Genomic DNA, 18,515 nt, shown 5'->3' on the forward strand with positions numbered 1-18,515 from the left:
GGTTCTGTGGGTCAACTACACTTACCGGTGGTTCTCACAGCTGGGGGGGGGGGGGGGCGGGTCTCTCTTGTGGGGACGGTACAAACAGGGGCGGAGGCTGCCGTCGGCCAGAAGGCTGGGCCAGGCTGGACGTCCCTATTACTCACGCTGCTGGCAGTTGCCACTGGTTGTCGGCAAAGAGTGCTCCGCTGGGCTGTCCACCGGAGCACGGTCATGGGGGCTCTCCCGGGGGTGTTGGCTTTGCCCGGCATGGCAGCTGGATTCCAAGAGGGAGCTTGCCGAGAGCAAGTGTTCCGAGAGACCCAGGCAGAGAGTGCGTGGCTCCTGGTGACTAAGCCTTCCAAGTCCTGCTGCGTCACTTCCACAGTATCTTATTCATCAAAAACGAGTCACAGGGCCGGCCCAAATTCAAGCAGGGGGACTACATGAAGCTGTGAGCACTGGGAGCCATGGCTGATAAGACAGGTCATCTTTGGAGCCCAGCGACACAGAGCCTCGCCCCATAGTGACATTACAGATTATTTACATGTCTTCTTTATGGTCGTCTAAATTTCTACCATACATATGTATTCTTTTGTAATCACTGAAACAAATTAATATTCTAAAACATATAATGTTATAATACATACTATATGATTATCAGTATGTTAAATATATACAAAGTTTTATGTATTTATGTGTGTATACATATATATATATACACACACACACACACACACGAGACTGGGAGAAAATGTACACTTTTAAAAAATACTTCTCATCTTCTCAAAATGGACATGTATTGCTTTTAAATTAAAAACATTTTTAAAGGGATTAACTACTTCCTAGAAAATATCCATTTTCTGGCAACATGTATCAGATTTAAGGCATCTGCCATGACCTCAAGATTTTTTTTAGGATTCCTTCTCAAGGTGGCTAGAGTTACCCGTTTTTATAATCTTTTTCCTAGGATCAAGTCCGTTTAGAGACTTCTGCCTTCCTCCTACTTCACCACAAGGTAGCTTTCTGGATTTCCAAAGGTATTTCTTTTTTATTTTTATTTTTATTTTTTTTTAAGATTTTATTTATTTACCTGACAGAGAGAGATCCAGCGAGAGAGGGAACACAAGCAGGGGGAGTGGGAGAGGGCGAAGCAGGCTTCCCGAGGAGCAGGGAGCCCGATGCGGGGCTCGATCCCAGGACCCTGGGACCATGACCTGAGCTGAAGGCAGACACTTAATGACTGAGCCACCCAGGCGCCCCGGTATTTCTTTTGTAAAAAGAAAAAGAAAACAAGAAGCTGCGAGTTACTCTCATCTGATTTTTTTCCTGCCATTTATGTAAGTATATTTCTGCTACATTTTCCACACCTCCTCTTGCCAACTACATCTTGGAAATCCAAGGCCAGTGGCAGGTGCTTTGGGTATCTCAGCAGCTTAGAAAAACCCTCAAGTCTACTGTGATGAGTCTTTCTTTCAGAGGCCAATTTGCATTCTCAGAACTCTAGGACGGAGGGAATCCAGAAAAGAAAGAGCAGCCGTGAGATACACGAGGCATGGGAAGTTCAGTCAACTCTCTGCAGTAAAGGGGGTTAGCCTGAGGCGGAGCAAGCCCCTCTGGTCAGGTAAATGACGGTGAGAACCTCACCATGGAAAATGGGGGCTGAAGGTAATACGGCTGCCACTGCCCCAAAACAGAGAGTGCAAGTGAACCCCACCCCCAAAGGCAGGCCAGGGGCCTCCCTCTGAGTCATGGCACCAAAGGGCAGTGGTAAGCCTGGACGGGGCACTTCTGGAATTGAGTAAGCAGGGAACTGGGGCAGGAGGTGTCAGGAGTGGGAACTGAGTTCTCCTGGCAGCCCCACCTTCCCAAAGGCAGGCAGGCTGTGCTCAGCCCTGCCCCAGGGTCCTGCTACCAAGCCTACCAGCAGTAGTGGCTCTAGGAGCCTAAGAGGCTGATTTGTTGAGTCATTTGGCACTATTTTTACCCAGTCACTTTCCAACCATAAGCCCACATTTCAAATTTCATTGTTTGCGGTGGATTAAGAAATTCAACTTGGCCTTTCTTGTGGTTTAATTTCCCGCATGCCTGTATGAAGGAAAAACTTGAGAATTCCTATGGAAACATGACATTTTAACCTTTTCTTGGCAGGATGGTGTCCAGATTTTTGGTGTCTCGGCTGTTGTCCTAACCTACAGTGCTCTGATTCAGCAGGGAGGCCTTGACCTGCCCTGTTCTCTGCTCTACTAAGGCAGAGTGTCCCACATGGCAGTGTTTATGGTCTGGCTAATGGAAGACTAGGTCAGGGCAAATTTGTTTATGAATATGCCAGTCCATTATTAAGGGTTGATGCTGCCTCTGTGCAATTCATATAACAGTTAATTGTGACATGCTTAGTCATTAGTGAGCAATACCCAGGTACGGAGTTCGGTAACTGTCAGTGACAGCAGAGTTGAACAAGCTGAAAACGATTCCCAAATGATTTCAATTATAAAACCGGGCATGACTCTGTGGTCATAGGAACACCAAACACATACCAAAAGAAAAAGGAATGTTCCTTTTCTGTGGAAGCCAGGATGAGTCCTGTTTTTTTTTTAAAACACTTTCACCTCCACTCCTATCTTAAGTACAGTTGCAATGCCTGGTTAACTTTAATACCTTTGATATAAATGGTCTCTAAAACTTCAAGGTCTTCCTGACTGCCCAAAACACTTCTAGCTCAGGCAGAGCTATGATCTTCTGTTCAAGGATGGAGCCCCCTTTTCAAAAGGAAAATCCAGAACTGCACCAAATTTACCTTCTGCGTCTCATGAGAGGCTTGACATGCTATAGAAAAAGCAAAAAGTCAGTGTTGCTAGAAATACACCACTCGGGAGTAGACACGCCCCCAGAGGCTGACAGTGTGAGCACAGCCCTGCTTTCCCTCCCAGTCCAGGGGGAGCACAGAGCCAGGCCCTCTGAGTGCTCAGCCCACCAAGCCCGCACACGCCAGCAACGCACTGTACAGTTCTGAGACTCGGGATGCTTTTCCCATTCATGACGGATAACTTCGAATTCTTTTGATCATCCAACAAATATTTATTAGCCCCCCTGCTATGTGCCAGGTGTTCCAGCCACTGCAGATGGAGCAGGGAAGACAGCTCAGGGCCCTGCTTTCATGTCAGCCCCAGTCTAGATGAGACGACCACACAGCAGTGAATGCTGTGGGGAGAAGCAAGCTGAGGAGGGGGGTGCAACATGATATGGTGAGGGGCAAGTGAAGTTGAGGAGACAGAGAAGGCCTTTTGCACAAGCAGCATTTGAGCTGAGATCCGAACGATGGGAAAAGAGAAAAGCCAAGATCCAGGGGAAGAGAGAGCAGAGGAAGTCACTGGTGAAAAACCAGGGCCGGCCTTTAGCACATCTGTACGAAAAGGGGGTGTGTGTGAAAGTTGTGGCCAGAGCGTGCGGTGGGCAGGCATCAGACCCACCAGGGGACTCTAGCAGGGCAGAAGGGTGGCCTGACTGGGCAGCCTCCCCCCTCTGCAGACCTGGCACTTCTCTGTGCCTCTGTCCCCGGCCAGGGGTCCTGGCCTTGGACGTGACGTGCCCCTCGGGCACCCCGGCTCTCGGGGCTGTGCTCTCAGCAGTGAAGATGCTCAGCTTGAGAGCTGTAACAGAGCTCCCCCATCTAGGGAACTGCTTCTGTCACCTAGTTTCTAGGGGGCTGGGGTCCGAAGACAGAGGAAGCAACTGTGGCTCCTCAAGGAAGGCCATACGAGGAAGGCACAGGGACCCGGGCACACTCCCCATCCCCAACTCCTCCCTGTCCTTACGGGCCGGTTCTGGTCCTGGCCTCGGCTCTCCTTCGTGCTATCGCCACAACAGTTCCTTTCCTCCCACCGGCTGGGCCGGGAAAGTCACACAAACCAGAGCCTAATGAGGGTGGAAAACAGCACCGTGGGGCCCCCCTCCGCCACGCCCGCCCCACCCACATATCAGTACATGGGAGGGATCAGGTTAAGTGATCATCAAGAGCAGGGAGACCAGAAAAGTGGCCGTAAAAGCCCACAGCCCGGCAGCCACCTGTAAAGAAGTCCGGTGTGGGGTGGGGGTGGGGGTTAATTCATTCAATTTTCATTCAATTATTAGTTGAATAAATATATGACATCTGGCTCTCTGATTAGGCAAAGCAAAACAAGGTCTCTGCCCTGGAACGGCTCACAGACTAGTGATAGAGATGAAGTAACAGCAACAACGTGCACCCAAAGACACCTGCGCTCAGGGTCCGGGGCGTCGGAGTGGGGGTAGGCAGTGCTGTGGGCGCAGCGAGCAGGCACACCAGAGAAGACTTGTTACTCACTCGGGCCTTGTCTTGGCCAGCTCAGGATGCCATAACAAAATACCACACACTGGGTAGCTTACATGAGAGACACTGATTTTCTCACAGTCCGAGAGGCCAAAAGTCCACAACCTCGGTGCTGACAAATTCACTTTCCGCTGAGGGGTCTCTTCCTGCCTTGTAGATGGCCACCTTTCCCCTGTGTCCTCACAGGCCTTTCCTCTGTGCTCATTCAGAGAGAGCCACGCTCTGGCCACTCTCCCTCTTCAATAAGGACACCAATCCCATTTGACCAGGGCCCCACCCTTATGACCTCATTTAACCCTAATATCCTCCCAAAGGCCCATCTCCAAATACCACCACCTTGGGAGTTGGGCTTCCACATCTGAATTTGGGGGGTATACAATTCAGTCCACAACAGGCTTTGAAGCACTGATAGGCACCAGAGTTTTTCTCGGTGGGAACTGGAATTCCAGGAGAGCCTGGCGTCAGCAAAGGCAGGGTCATGCGAGCTTGGAAGCCCTGCTGGGAGAGCAGAAAGCCAGCCAGCTTGGTTCGGGTAAAGGACTTGTGAGGGGCACAGGGGAGGTGAGGCTGCTAGAGAGGCGGTCTGGGGGCAAGGGATGGCAGGGAGCCAGGGGCCTGCTGAGCAGAAGACTGACAGGGTCCGGCCTGTGTACTGCAAAGCCCTCCCAGGCTGTGTAGAGGGGCCAGACTGAGAAGGGGGACAGTTAATGGGCAGCTGTAACAGTCAGGACAAGAGAGGAAGAGGCTCTGAATTAAAGCCATCGTTCAGACTGGTGTGAGGCTGCAGACAGAGGAGCTCAAGCTTTTCTGGGACTGGCTGACTAGAGCCCAAGCCTGGGGGGTGGGAAACAAAGCTGAGGTCCCCCTACTTGGGGCTGCTTGGCCCACCCCCCTCTATGGGTACCAAGAATCTGCCTAAGTGCCACGGACACAAACACTCCATGTTCTCCCACCACCCAGTGAGGAGGCACCGGCCCAGCACAGCGTGGCCCTGCCCTGCTACGAGCTGGGGCCACACACAAAGGGTGGGGGCCTCAACGAGAGTATTCACAGATAACAGGGGGGGCTCCCTCCAGTGGCTCTGAAGTCAACAGCTCCTGAACAGCCTCCCCGAAGGCTACTTTGCTCCTTCTGACTCCCGGGACAGAGAAACCGAACAAAGAACAGAACTAATGCTGGGCGCCTGGGTGGCTCAGTCGTTAAGCGTCTGCCTTCAGCTCGGGTCATGATCCCAGGGTCCTGGGATCGAGCCCCACATCGGGCTCCCTGCTCGGCGGGAAGCCTGCTTCTCCTTCCCCCACCCCCCCTGCTTATGTTCCCTCTCTCGCTGTGTCTCTCTCTGTCAAATAAATAAATAAAATCTTAAGAAAAAAAAAAAAAGAACAGAACTAATGCTTACCAAGCCACCCAGTGGCCCACCCTCCACAGGGCCCCAAGGAAGGGCAGCTCCTTCCGCCCATCTTGGATGGGAAGGCAAGAGGAGCTTCCAGATGTTCTGGAGCTGGACACATGCCAGTGACCCAACAGGCAGCATTCCTGATTCCTCATCAGTGGTTCTGGTGAGGCCAGGAAGCCAGTGTGGCTCACGGGGTCCCTGTCACAGTGGTCGGCCTCATTGTGGCCCCCGGGTCCACTTCCTCATCTGTAGAACAAGGGGCGAGGCCTGGGGGTCCGTCAGGCCCCTTCCAGTTCTAACCCTACAACCACCGACACAGTACCTACACGGGGAGGCAGCTGACTTTAGTGGTGCCTGATGCCAAATGACACTGAGGTTTTTAAGACTTGGCCAAGAAAAACCACTTCCCAGGGCACACTCAATATATGCCTAAAAAACTGGCATGACACTATATTTTTATTAACTGAATCCTATTTTCTCAGTGATGAAAAGCATCATTTCAAAGCTCTTTCACTTTCCTTTCTGATTTTCAAACGGCCAGTGAGCTTCCTATTTCCCCAAAGTTCCTTCCTCCCACCATCCCCACTGCACCAGGCAAGCAACTTGGGGTAAAATACGAGCTCCACGGAATTGTATTTAAAGGAATCTCTTTGGATGAAGTGAGCTTCCATTTACAAAGCAGGTACTGCTCTGCTCCCTACCAAGCACCTGCTCCTGCCAGAGAGTCCCTCCTGTTGCCTATCAGAGGCCACCACCCCTTTTCCCTGAAGGACAGTCACCAGCCGTCACTCCTGGGATGCCTCCTACAGGTGATGAGACCACAGAAGCGGTGTCAGCAGGAACACTACAGGGCATAGCCTTTGGCTCCCTCACTTATAGGGGGTACAGTCACTGAGCCAGCGGCTGGACAGGAAGCCCATGGCACAAGGAGGACACGAGGCCATGCAGGCACTTCTCTGGTGACTGCCTTGTTTTAATGAAGCCTATGGGTCATCCCATGTCAGCGTCCTATAAACCAAGTCTCATGGCAGCCAGGAAATGCAGCCTCGCTATCGGATGTCAAGAAAACCTCACAGTCCCCACCCCACTTTATCTCAAGTCACCAGACCCTCAAAAGATGCACCTTTCAGGGTGCCTGGGTGGCTCAGTCAGTTGAGTGTCTGACTCTTTTGAGTTTGGCTCAGGTTATGATCTCAGGGTCATGGGATCGAGCCCTGCCCAGTGGAGAGTTCAGCCAGGAATCAGCTTGAGATTCTCTCTCTCCCTCTCCTTCTGCCCCTCCCCCCATGCATGCTCTCTCTCTCTCTAAAATAAATATACATTAAAAAAAAAAAATGCACCTTTCACTTCCCTCCCTAGGGGCTGAGGAGAGGGGTCCTAGGATCAGGACCCTACAGACCAAGCCCAAGGACTTGTTTATACTCTCTTACTCTAGGTACCCCATTCTTTTTCTTCTTAGGACTTTTCACTATTTGTAATTACATATTTATTTGTTTATTTACTTATGGCCGGCCTCTCTCATGAGACTGTAGGCTCCATGAGGGCTTATAATATCAGTACCCAGTACCATGCTTGGCACAGCCCACAACTACTGTTTTTTAAAGAAGGAAATACAAGACTCTCCCAGAACCAGATTCACTGTGAGGAAGCTATCCACTTAAGGAGCTGAGTGTCTCATGGGGATGACTAGAAAAACAGCTATTCCAAAGAGCAATCAGGGCTGTGTTCTCAGGGCCACAGAGGCAAACAGAAAACTCTGGGGGGAGAGGGGGTCAGGCGAGGACACCCAGGAGGTGATCCTCAACCCAAGTACTTAGAAGACAAGTGGCAGGACCTGACAAGTAAAAAGAGGGCCCACAGGTCAACAGAGCACAAAGCAAAGCCAACCAAAGGGAAAGGTGGCCACCTGGACCACTGCAGCAGGCTCCTAGAGGTCCGGCCAGGCCAGTGTTGCTGGGCATAGGGGTTGTGGCAACTTACCCACCAGAATGTCAGTATTTCAAATTTTTTTTTTTTAAGATTTTTTATTTATTTATTTGAGAGAGAGAGAATGAGAGACAGAGAGCATGAGAGGGAGGAGGGTCAGAGGGAGAAGCAGACTCCCTGCCGAGCAGGGAGCCAGATGCGGGACTCGATCCCGGGACTCCAGGATCATGACCTGAGCCGAAGGCAGTCGCTTAACCAACTGAGCCACCCAGGCGCCCCCAGTATTTCAAATTTTTACGACCTTAGTAGCCATACAGTCTGCATGGACTGAGCATCAGCCCTGTAGATAGGAAAAGAGAGCAGAGCCATCAAGAGATAGGTGTGAGAACTGGTGAGACCATCTGACAATCCCAGGGGAAATGAGGGAGGAAGGGAAGTGTAAGAGGAGATCAGGCAACCTATGATCTGCCAAGATAAGGAAAGGCAAACTTAGGAGAAGAAGATAATCAGTTCTGTGATACATGTTGACTTTGACGTACCTGTGGGACATTCAGATGAAGATCTCTAGGACCAGTCCTAAAGGGAACTTTCTAAAAGCAGGTGTCAGGCAGATACAGACATAAGGACGCTGCTAGTGCACACCCATACCCTGTTCTCCTGGCTCCCTGCAGTCACATGGCCATCTAACTCGTTCCCGGATAATGGACCATGAGCAGCAGTGATGGGGGTAACTTCTGGACTGGAACAGTGGGAAGCCACTGTACAGCCCCGTCCCCTCTTCCCCTGCGAGCTGTGAGTTCCAGGTGGTGTGGCTGCTGGATGGAAAGAGCCTAGACCCCTGGGTTATTGCTTGAAAGGAAGCTGCCCTAAAGGGCTATATGCCCAGAGTGAAATTTGCTTGGAGGGAAAAAAATATAGGTATTAAAGCACTGATATTTCAGGGCATGTTTGTTACTGCAGCCCAGTCCAGCCTCGCCTTACTAATGCAGATAATGTCAGCATATAGTAGCTCAGTCAAGGCACAGATAAGGTGAGCATGCAGAATCTTCTATCGGCTCACACATCTAAAAGATAGGACATAATTTTAACAATGGGATCACACTCCAGTAATGACCTGTAAGGATGAAGGACACTCTTGCCCCACCCTGGGGTGCATATCACAATCTCAGGTAGAGGAGGGCTACACAGAATGTTGAAATCCCCTCCAGGTAATTCTATTATCTTTGGGCTCATACTCCACCCCCATGATCTGAGAATAACTGGGATGAAATGTGGAGAAGCGGATCGTGAAGATGAATCTGGGTTCTGTTACTCAGTCCCAAACACAGCAATCCACGCTTGTGAACCATCAGTGTGTCCCACCTCTGACACTCTGGGATTACTCGATTAGTCTATCGTGCCCCTCCCTCAGCTCCTCCAGTTCCCCACATCTGGACACATCCTGATGTCGGAGAGGCTGGGGAAGTGGAGCAGGGCAGGACATTAGCTTGTATCACACCACAGCTTATGTGCACTGACTCCCTTATGCTTCCCTAGGGACTCCGAACAGTCAAAAGGCAGAAGTATGCAGCTGGAATTGACAATGTGAGTAAGTCAGTAAGAAGACGCCAAAGTCACTGTTCCCATAGCAACACTCCTTACCTCACAGAACACATGCCCACAGTGTCTGCTGAAAGTGTGATGTTAGACGCAGGGCATGGCCACTCAGAACCAAGGGGCAGGAATGCCCAAACCCCTGCCTGGGAACGGATTCCCCGGGCCTGCGGACACAGCTGACGTCCCCTCTGCTGCATGTCTGGGGCCACCTGCCACCCGTCTCTCTGGACCCTCACATCAGCACATCCAGCTCAGGGCTCTGCCCCTTCCTCAGGCTGCAGGGGGTGTCTTCCTGCCGAATTCCTCATGCTCAGACACTTTGCTGGTGATCCATGCAGGCTTGCTCCCTCCCTCACACTGTTTATTACATAATCCTACCGTGGGTGCATGGGGTCCCATTAGCTGTTTCTGCGTCTGTACCGCTCACTGGGCAGTCTTGCCCTCCTTCTGGCCGCAGCCCTGGGAGCCGGATCTGAGGACGGGCCTCAACGGCAAGCTGAACTCGAATGAGTGAACGCGGGACTCTCGCTTCAGACTTGCTCTGTTAACCACGTCCACCGAGGGTGTGTTAGGAGACACACAAACTCACCGACCAGCTTGCCAAGGTCACACGGCAGAGACACAACAGCGGCGTGCTTCCGCTTTCTGTCATTTCACTGCCGACAACTTTCAAGCCCCGTGCCTCCCTCTTCTCCTCTGTCCCGAAAACCTCGGCAAGCTGCTAAGAAAGCCTGGGTGCTCCCTTCTTGGGTGCCAGCAGGAAGTTCAAGCCACCGAACCCCGGCCTGTACAAACCCTCACCCCAACCCCAGCCCCCACCACCACAAGAACCCCAGGCCGGTCTCCTTCCCTGCTCTCACTGGTCATTTCCAGACCAGTTTAGGAAGCCTGCCCTGCCCACCCCAGGAAGTCTCATTATGTGGTCTAACACCACATTGCGGGGGGGGGGGGGTGCAGGAATTTGCTGTAACCCCAAGCACTTCATCTCCAGCAGGATGCAGCCATCAACTACGAACTGACATGCAGCTACATCAACAGAGGGGCAATGCCTCACACGCAGAGGTGGGAACGTCGCCCTACTCCGCACTCTGCTTTGCGCCTGTCCCTCTCTCACGACGCCCGCCTCTGAAGTACTCTCCTATTCAGATCTGAGCCCCATACTTTCAGAGGCACAGAGACCAGCAGCAGCATGCCCAAAAGCAGGCATCTGGATCATGGGCAGTCTGGAAGTATTTCCTGGGGGGAACACACGAGGAAACTGGGGCTGTTTCCCCTGACTCAAAGCCGCCTTTGAATTCCTGAAAGAAAGGAACTAGGCTTCTTCACTGAGGTTAAGAGTTGGTACAAGCATCAACAGATAAAAGCAGGTTTTGGACAATGTAAGAAAGAAGTTTCTGAAATCCAAACATGTCCAAAGATGAAAGAGGCTGCTTCTGGTGGCGGCAGTTCCCTGCCATAGGGAGTCCAAGCGGCTTGCACCATATCATCTCACTCTCCAGGGATGCCACAGAGGAGATTCGAGAACTGACAGAGGGATTGTGCCTTCGAGTTTTTCCCAACCCTGAAATTCTCTGACCCAATTCAACAACTCCCTTATCTCCACTAAAAACTGCGGTGTTCAATAAATAGTCTGACCAGAAAAGGATATGGAAGGCTCAAGGACGGGTTTGCCGTCACGTCCTAGTTCAGCTGAACCTGAATCCCAGCCAAAAAATCAGGGAGCTGAAGAGATCTGTGTGTGTGCATGTGTATGCGGGCACGTGTGAAGAGTTGGGGGTGTGTGGGGGACAGCAGTGAGACAGAAACCCCAGAAGGGGCATTGTTAGGTTACACATTCATAATCAATCCCAAGAAACAGAAACAAACTAGTCTGACTCACCCAGAGGAAAGCAGTTGTTAACTGGGGACTCCATTTCATCCTTCCTGTGAGGGAAACATTTAAAGGTGATTTCCCAAATCTCACTGAGAGTAGTAAAGATGTGGCACAAATTGAAAAGCAAGCCACAGTTGCCAACTGATTTCCTCAGTGTGGCTTCTGCCCAGGAAGCCCTGTGTCTGCACCCCCATGATGTGTCACTGGGGTGTGCACCTCTGAGAACCCCTCCTCTGCGCTCCCCATGCTACACCCCATCTCCCCTCTCCCTCCTGTTTTTTCTGCCCCACACACAGACCAGAACTCCATGCTGCAGAGCAGGACTGGGTGAAACGGAGTGATGGAGCCACTGGCGAGGGACAGAAATCTCTGAGCTGCATCAAGGAGCAACCTGGGGCTCCGGGGCTTCCTGGGAGAGTGCTTTTGACCTTTGCAGGGCGAGGCGGGGGGAGGAGAAGAAGAGGTGCAAGGAGGGCAGATGGCCACGCAGCACCTGGGAGGGGCTGGCCATGAAGGCCATACATTCATTTCTTTTTTTTTTTTTTAAGATTTTATTTATTCATTTGAGAGAGAGGCAGACAGAGAGAGCACAAGCAGGGGGAGAGGCAGAGGGAGAGGGAGAAGCAGACTCCCGGCTGAGCTGGAAGCCCAGCACGGGACTCGATCCCAGGACCCTGGGATCATGACCTGAGCCAAAGGCAGATGCTTAAACAACTGAGCCACCCAGGCATCCCAGGCCACACGTTCATTTTTTTTTTTTTTGGTCACTGTCCTGGTCGCTAGGTCTCCTTTCTTTTTTTTTTATTCTTATGTTAATCCCCATACATTATATCATTAGTTTTAGATGTAGGGTTCCATGATTCATTGTTTGTGCCACACATTCATTTCTAAGTCCAGATCCCCAGATCTGTACACTGACGCCAGGGGGTGGGAGTGGCACAGAAAGCCCCTTAGTAACCGTAAAGGACACTTCCACCCTGCAGACCTGGCTAGGCAGGGCCAAGAAGGACGGTGTCTCAAAGGTTTGCAGATGATTTATCCCTCTGTCCTGCCTGGTCCCCAAGACTGATTTCCTTTGGCTACAGCCTCCCCCGATTTCCGAGCTGTTTCCGGCTGCTTTTCTCATCTCATTATGCCCTTTTGAACGGTTTCCTGTTCCTTTTTCTTTCTAGGGGGGCTGCTCCTCTTCCTGGCTCGGTAGCCCTTGGAAATACGCAAACAAACAGATAAAAGTCAGCCTCTGGGACCAGCTCCCACAGCCCCTCCTAGCCCCAGGGCTCCATTGGCCCCGTCTGGCCAAGGGGGACCCGGCAGCAGCAGGGACGGGTGGCCGGAGCAGCCGGCGCCATGGCCAACGTGATCGGGCCACACGAGCACTGCGCCACCCACACCGAGAGCAGGCTGGAGAGGCACGCACGGCTCCCTCAGCCTATGCACATCCGCTCACCAGGAGCGCAGAGAAACAGGATTTCTCCTTAGGAGCAACTACAAGAACCCTATTACTACCACAAGACTTTGGTCATAAGAGATTTCCAAAGATGAGGTGGTAGACCGTTAGCTGTAAAGAAAAAAAAAAAAAAAGTGACCTGGTTCATCCCTGCTTGGCTAAGGAGAGTTGACCACAAACCAAAATATAAAATGCCCCACTGACTGCAAAGAATTCAGTTTGGACAAAAGACAAGCAGGTGGAGAGTATAGCGGGGAGTGAAAGACATGGTTAAGCTGGGGTAGAGGCTTCCCCAGCGGACCATGGGCAGTGAACAGAGCCCGGCCATGGGCCAGGAGATTAGAACTTAGAGCCCATTTTCCTCCATGAAAAGAGAAATAAAGGTGTTAGCGTATTTCAGAAGGAAACGCTTGAGAAAGCATGGCTTCCTCGTCTCTGATGACGAGAGCTAAGTAAATCACAGTGCTCACTCTTTCTGCACCGGCTGCGGGCTGAGAAGCTCTTTCTGCAAGTAGGCACGTGTTTCCGGCTTTTTCTGAGGTCTATGCTTTCATTTGCTATATATTCAGCCATGGTCTCTCTTTGTTTTTATTTTTTTAGCTTTGTGTTATTTTAGCAAACACCCCCAATACTCTGAGGAATAAGGGATTGAGTAGAAGAATAGTCATTACTAGCAACAATACTAGTACATGAACACTGTTTGAATACTTACCATGTGCCAGCTATCATTTTAAGTTACTTCTGTATATAACTCATTTGGTTGTCACAGCAACCCTGGAGATGGGTGTTTTCTTATCCTCACTTCACCAAGTGGGGCACCTGGAGCCTGGAGTAGTTAAGTGCCCACAGGTGGTATCTGGCAGAGCTAGCGTCTAAGCCACCGTGTTCTCCATAGGCTATACCCTTCCCCACTGCAGTGTGCATGGGAATAGGCGGGGAAGATGGATGAATTACCTAATTAACTCACAGACTAAGCTCTCTGGCTAAATTCTGAGGTTAGCTCCAAATGAGCTGTAGTGTTTTTCTTGACAGCCCTGGTCCTCCAAGATCTCCAGTGACATATGCTATGACAAACACACTTTCTATGTCAAGAGGCGGCCCACTTCTCCAGTCCAATTCCAGACCAACAGGACTAAAAACTGCAACTGGCAGAGTTCCTGCCTTGTGCCCGACACCGTGAAGGGCACCCTGACCCATTAACCCAAATCCTCTGATTCCTAGTCATCAGCTTTCCGAACACCGTGCCAGCCACTCAACCAGGGATGTGCTCATGCGCGAGTCACCTAACCTCTTTGTGCTGGATTTTTCACAAAACTCTGGTAGCCACTTTCTTACCTCATGCGGAGGCTGTGCAGATTAAGGGTCAGGACTCACAAAGCACTTAGATTCGTGGCTGGCATCTAGTACGCACTCAGTTAATACCAGCCATTGCTGCTGCTGCCAATCTCCCCAGACAGGGACAGCAAGGCAACCTGTTCGCCGTAGCGGTACCATAGCTTCGGCCATACAGGGGACCGCATGTAGCATCTCCATTCTAAAGGTTTTGCATCTCAGATCACTCTCCAGATAAACCGATTAGCCCTACACTCAAGTGGGCAGGCCTCCTGCCACAGAATGACGCTTACTGGATAAGCAGGGTGTGTTACTCCCACTGCCAAAAGCTTGTAAACAGTCCTTTCAGAGAATACATCCTGCTTGGTTTGCATTCTCCTTCGGCCTCCTGGAAGCCTAAGCAATGAGCCAAGGTCTGCTTTCACCATCAAGAGGTGAAGATCTTAACGCAAAAAGTCACTGCTGGAAGGAAGGAAATTAAGCGCGCGCGCGCACGCGCACACACACACACACACACACACACACACACACACACACACACAAGACCTTACATTTTTCATCCCTTTATGTGAAATTTATTTTTTCCTCCCAACAAGAACAACTACCTCCCCATAAAAGGTCAGAATTTAAACTGTTAGGTCGGGGCTGCGAAAACAATTCCCTAAACCCAGAAAGATTTACTGAGAACCTTCTAAAGCGCCCGGTGCTAAAGCATGTACCAAGGACAAAAGAATTTCAAAATCCAGAGAATAGAAAAAATGAACTATATTTCTAAAGCGTGTTTCATGTTTTCATGTCCTTCATCTCCTTTATTTTCTATAAAACCCTGTGAGTACACATTAGTATCCTCATTTTACAAATCAAGAAACTGAGGCTCAAGCATGACAAATCAATGAAGTTCACACAACCAGTTCGTGACGAACCCGGGATGAGACGTTCAGGCTTGGGAATTCTAACTTCATCACTTCCCACTGAACTCTTGGGACTCAGGCTAGGACTGGTCTGCTCTTGGGCCCTCAGAGAAATTGGCTTCCATCTGCTGTAGCCACTGGAGGAAGGTCAAGTCATTACCAGGAATCCAGGGGACTCAAGTCCCTCCAGACTGGGGTCAAGGCTCTGCTACGGTTGTGAACAAGATGGAAGTAAAATTACAACGGGGCCCAGAACCCAATTGCTACTCACCTTGGTCCCCAGGAAAGGGGTGATTTGGAACTGACTCAGACCCCACCTCTCAACACCCCAAGGTTTGAAAGGAACTAGTGTGAGGGTTGAATGGCCAGAAAAATCTTGAAGTACTGTGACTTCCCAGGGTCAAAGAGCTCTGTAAGGCATCTGTTTTGGGGAACGGAGCAGTGTCCTAAATTCTGGAATGAAAATCTGCTGGAAGACAGGCTGAGTTATCGTCTAGAGATAGGGAGAAAGAGAAAACCAAAGATAAAAATGAATGGCCTAATTTGTACAATACTTCCTGACATATATAAATTCATTTTATCTCCATAATAGCCCCATGAGGTCCACCAACAACAGTCAGACCAAGATAGACAGATGAGCCCTGCACCAAAGCCACCTGTGTAGATCCCTGTCTATGTTCTTCCATTAACAGTGAGTTAGTTCAGTGCCAGGAACAATGGACAAGCATGGTCATTGCTTCATTTTTACAATGACAGACTACACAGGTTTTCAGACAACACCTTCCAAAACATGCTAGGTGTGGAACGAAGAATGGTCTTTAGCACAATGTGTGGAGCCCTCCATACTTCTATTGATTTCCTTCTGGATTTCAAACTGTCAAACACCACTGGATCATAGCAAGGGGACTAACAGAATGGTATCCATCTTCCCTGCGTTTGCCTTTAAACTGAAACATGATTAAAATCCCAACTCCCCTCACTGGCTATCACCATACCCTCAGACCACTTTAAGAAATGGCCTCCTCGGGGCACCTGGGTGGCTGAGTCGGTTGAGCGCCCCACTCTTTGTTTCAGTTCAGGTCATGATCTCAGGTTGTGAGATGGACCCCTGCGTGGGGCTCCCTGCTCAGTGGGAGTCTGCTTAAAGATTCTCTCCCTCTGGCTCTCCCCCCGCCTTCAAATAAATAAATAAACCTTAAAAAAAAAAAATGGCCTCCTAATTCTGGAGGTTAGGAAAATCTCCAAAGTGATTCAGAAGAACCCCTACCCTCCACCCCCAGGAAACCTGATGAGTCTGTCTGATCCAGGTCTACTTAATCAGAAGTTAGATCACTCCATCTTCAGGTCCCATTGGACAATCAACACAGCCCCCTCCCTCCTCCCACGCAGGTGGTAAAACTTCCAGCATTCAAATTAGCATAGACTCTGTGCGTTGAGAAAATATTCTGGGAAATCACTAATCCTGAAGGAAACACCCACACTTCAGTTAAGGAAAAATTCTGAAGTTCCTCCTTCATGTCAAATCATTCTTATCTCTACCAATAAAATGGACTACATTAAAAAAGAAGAGTTTTAGAGTTTATCCCTGTGTCTTCATCCTTTCAGTTTCAGTTTCCCCAGTGCTGGCATTTTTATGCAGGTCGCTTTCTAGATCGTGCAAATCAGAAGTTGTAGCGAGGAGGGCTTGGCATCCTTGATGTCTACTCTTTTGCAGAGCAATGACAGCACCACAAATGACCACTCCGGTTAAACAAGAAAGGTGGGCAGGAAGGAAAGTAAAGAAAAAAAGGTGAAAAGGAAAGAAAGGAGGAGGTGCACTGGAGTATTGGGAAGAAAGTTCTGTTCTGTGAGACAGAGAACAACCAGGGTTTTGGAATGCTCGGTGTATTTGAAGTTAGAATAAAGAATGGAAAAAGCAGCTCGGTTGGAGAACGTTCCATCATGATAATCTGATTAGCGGACCACGAAACACTGAGCACATCTGCAGTGAAATAGGAGAGGAATAAGGATGCCAAAGGGACACTCCCCAGAACCAACACCACAAAGACAGAAAGACTAGAGCAGAAAACAAGTCACTGGTATCTTCTGGTCCTGCTTCCGGAGCAAAGCTATCGTCTGGACAGGTTTTTGATCCATGTTTCTTTTTTCACTTCGATCTCTGAAGTCACTGAATGACCATGGGTAATAAGGTCAATTTGTGCTGATTTATAACACCAGCTTTCTGACTTCAGAGCTGTGGCCCAAGTTATATGAGCCCCCACTCTGAGGTCCTGTGTTTCCGGAACTGGACTGATCTGGCTGAGGGTGGCAAATCAGCTCACCCTCTGGGTGCTGAGGGACCCAATAGGGTTATGGCTTCACTTTCTTCTTTCAGGTCCTTCCTGAATGTTGAAAATAAGCCCTGACTCTTATTCCTCTGAGAGGGGGTTCACACACCCATCTCTACACCTGGACACCCACCTCTTCTTCCACAACAAGCCCTGACACCCTCCCTCCCCTCCCTGTATCTTTCCCCAACCGCTTTCACTCAGGTTTGTAACCTCTTGACTTCCCAATGAAAGCCTTCTCTTACCTTAGCATTCCAGCTCTGAAGACTCTCGACTAGAGCTTCTCCACCCCACCGTCCACACCTGCCATGGTGGTTAAACCTTCCCTCTCACTTAACAATTCTAAACCACTTCTCTCCTAGAGTCCTCAGGCTGCCTTCTGGTACATACTAGGTTTCCCTGGTGAAAGCCACCGCAGAGCTGCTCCCCCCGCTCTGTCAATCTCCTCTTCCAAACCTTCCAAAGTTGGCTCCCCCACCACAATCCCACAAACAGAACTTTTCGATGGGCTTTGATGCACTCCATGGGGATCCTCAAGTCCAGGCCACACTCCTGGGTCCATCCCACAAAAGAATGCATGAAGAAGCACTTAAGCCACTAGATGAAAATGCAAACCACGTTACTCCCCATCAGTGGTTGCAAATCCCACTGTCCCAGGAGAAAATTCCCCAGTCCTCAGCACAGCTCTTGATCCTGCCTGGCTTGGCCTGGCCCTGCCTATCCTGGATCCCCAGCAACACAGCACCTGTAGTCCCCTTCACTTATCACAACTGTAATTAATTAACCACTTGTTCAATAATCTGATTAATATCTGTCTTCACTATACATTCCATGAGGGCTGAAACCACATCTGTTTTCCTAACCCCGCATCCCCAGCTCGTGGGGACAGGGTTTGATGTGCAGTTGGAATTCAAAAAATCTTTGCTGAATGAATGAGGGAATGAAGTGCTGGTGACAGCTTCTCTGTCCATCTGAGTCCTGTTAATGGCAAAGTAGACTGAAGCTTTGCTCCTGATCCCCCCAACTTTCTCTTCTGTGTTCTTTAGATCTGGGCCTCCACAGCCATTAGCCCCCTTCAAGTTTTTCAGGAAATTGCAAACTCTCCATGTAGCACTATGAGGAACCATAAGAATACAGTCAATCAATCAGAGAGACAATCTCCCCCTAATATCTTGCTCTAACGTTTATTGGAATGACTTAACCAAGAACTGCAACGTATCGAAGGAAAAAGAAATAGGATTCTGCCTCTGGAAACCATTCCTCTAAGCTCCTTTGATTTTAATTGCTTTGCATGCAAATGGAAGTAAGAGTCCCAGTTGACTGAAACTTTTTTCATTTGCAGCCAGAGTGAATGATGCAGGCTGCATTCCAGTGAACATG

General features: G+C 49.9%; 1 protein-coding gene across 5 annotated transcripts in view; it reads right to left on the reverse strand.

Annotated features, from left to right (window-relative positions):
* Positions 1-18,515, reverse strand: part of XXYLT1 (xyloside xylosyltransferase 1) — a 164,051-nt gene that overhangs the window by 83,070 nt on the left and 62,466 nt on the right. Inside the window, exon 1 of one of the 5 annotated variants that reach the window (XM_081831868.1) lies at positions 26-451. The exons of the other annotated variants lie outside the window; for them this stretch is intronic. Coding sequence (XP_081687994.1) covers positions 26-251 — 226 coding nt within the window. The 5' untranslated portion in view covers positions 252-451. Of the gene's footprint in view, positions 1-25; positions 452-18,515 lie in introns of those variants that run through there. 5 annotated transcript variants of the gene reach the window in all.

The sequence above is a fragment of the Leptonychotes weddellii genome, chromosome 1 (genome assembly GCF_054177405.1).
Source record: "Leptonychotes weddellii isolate Sample4059 chromosome 1, ASM5417740v2, whole genome shotgun sequence".
Classification (NCBI taxonomy): Eukaryota; Metazoa; Chordata; class Mammalia; order Carnivora; family Phocidae; genus Leptonychotes; species Leptonychotes weddellii.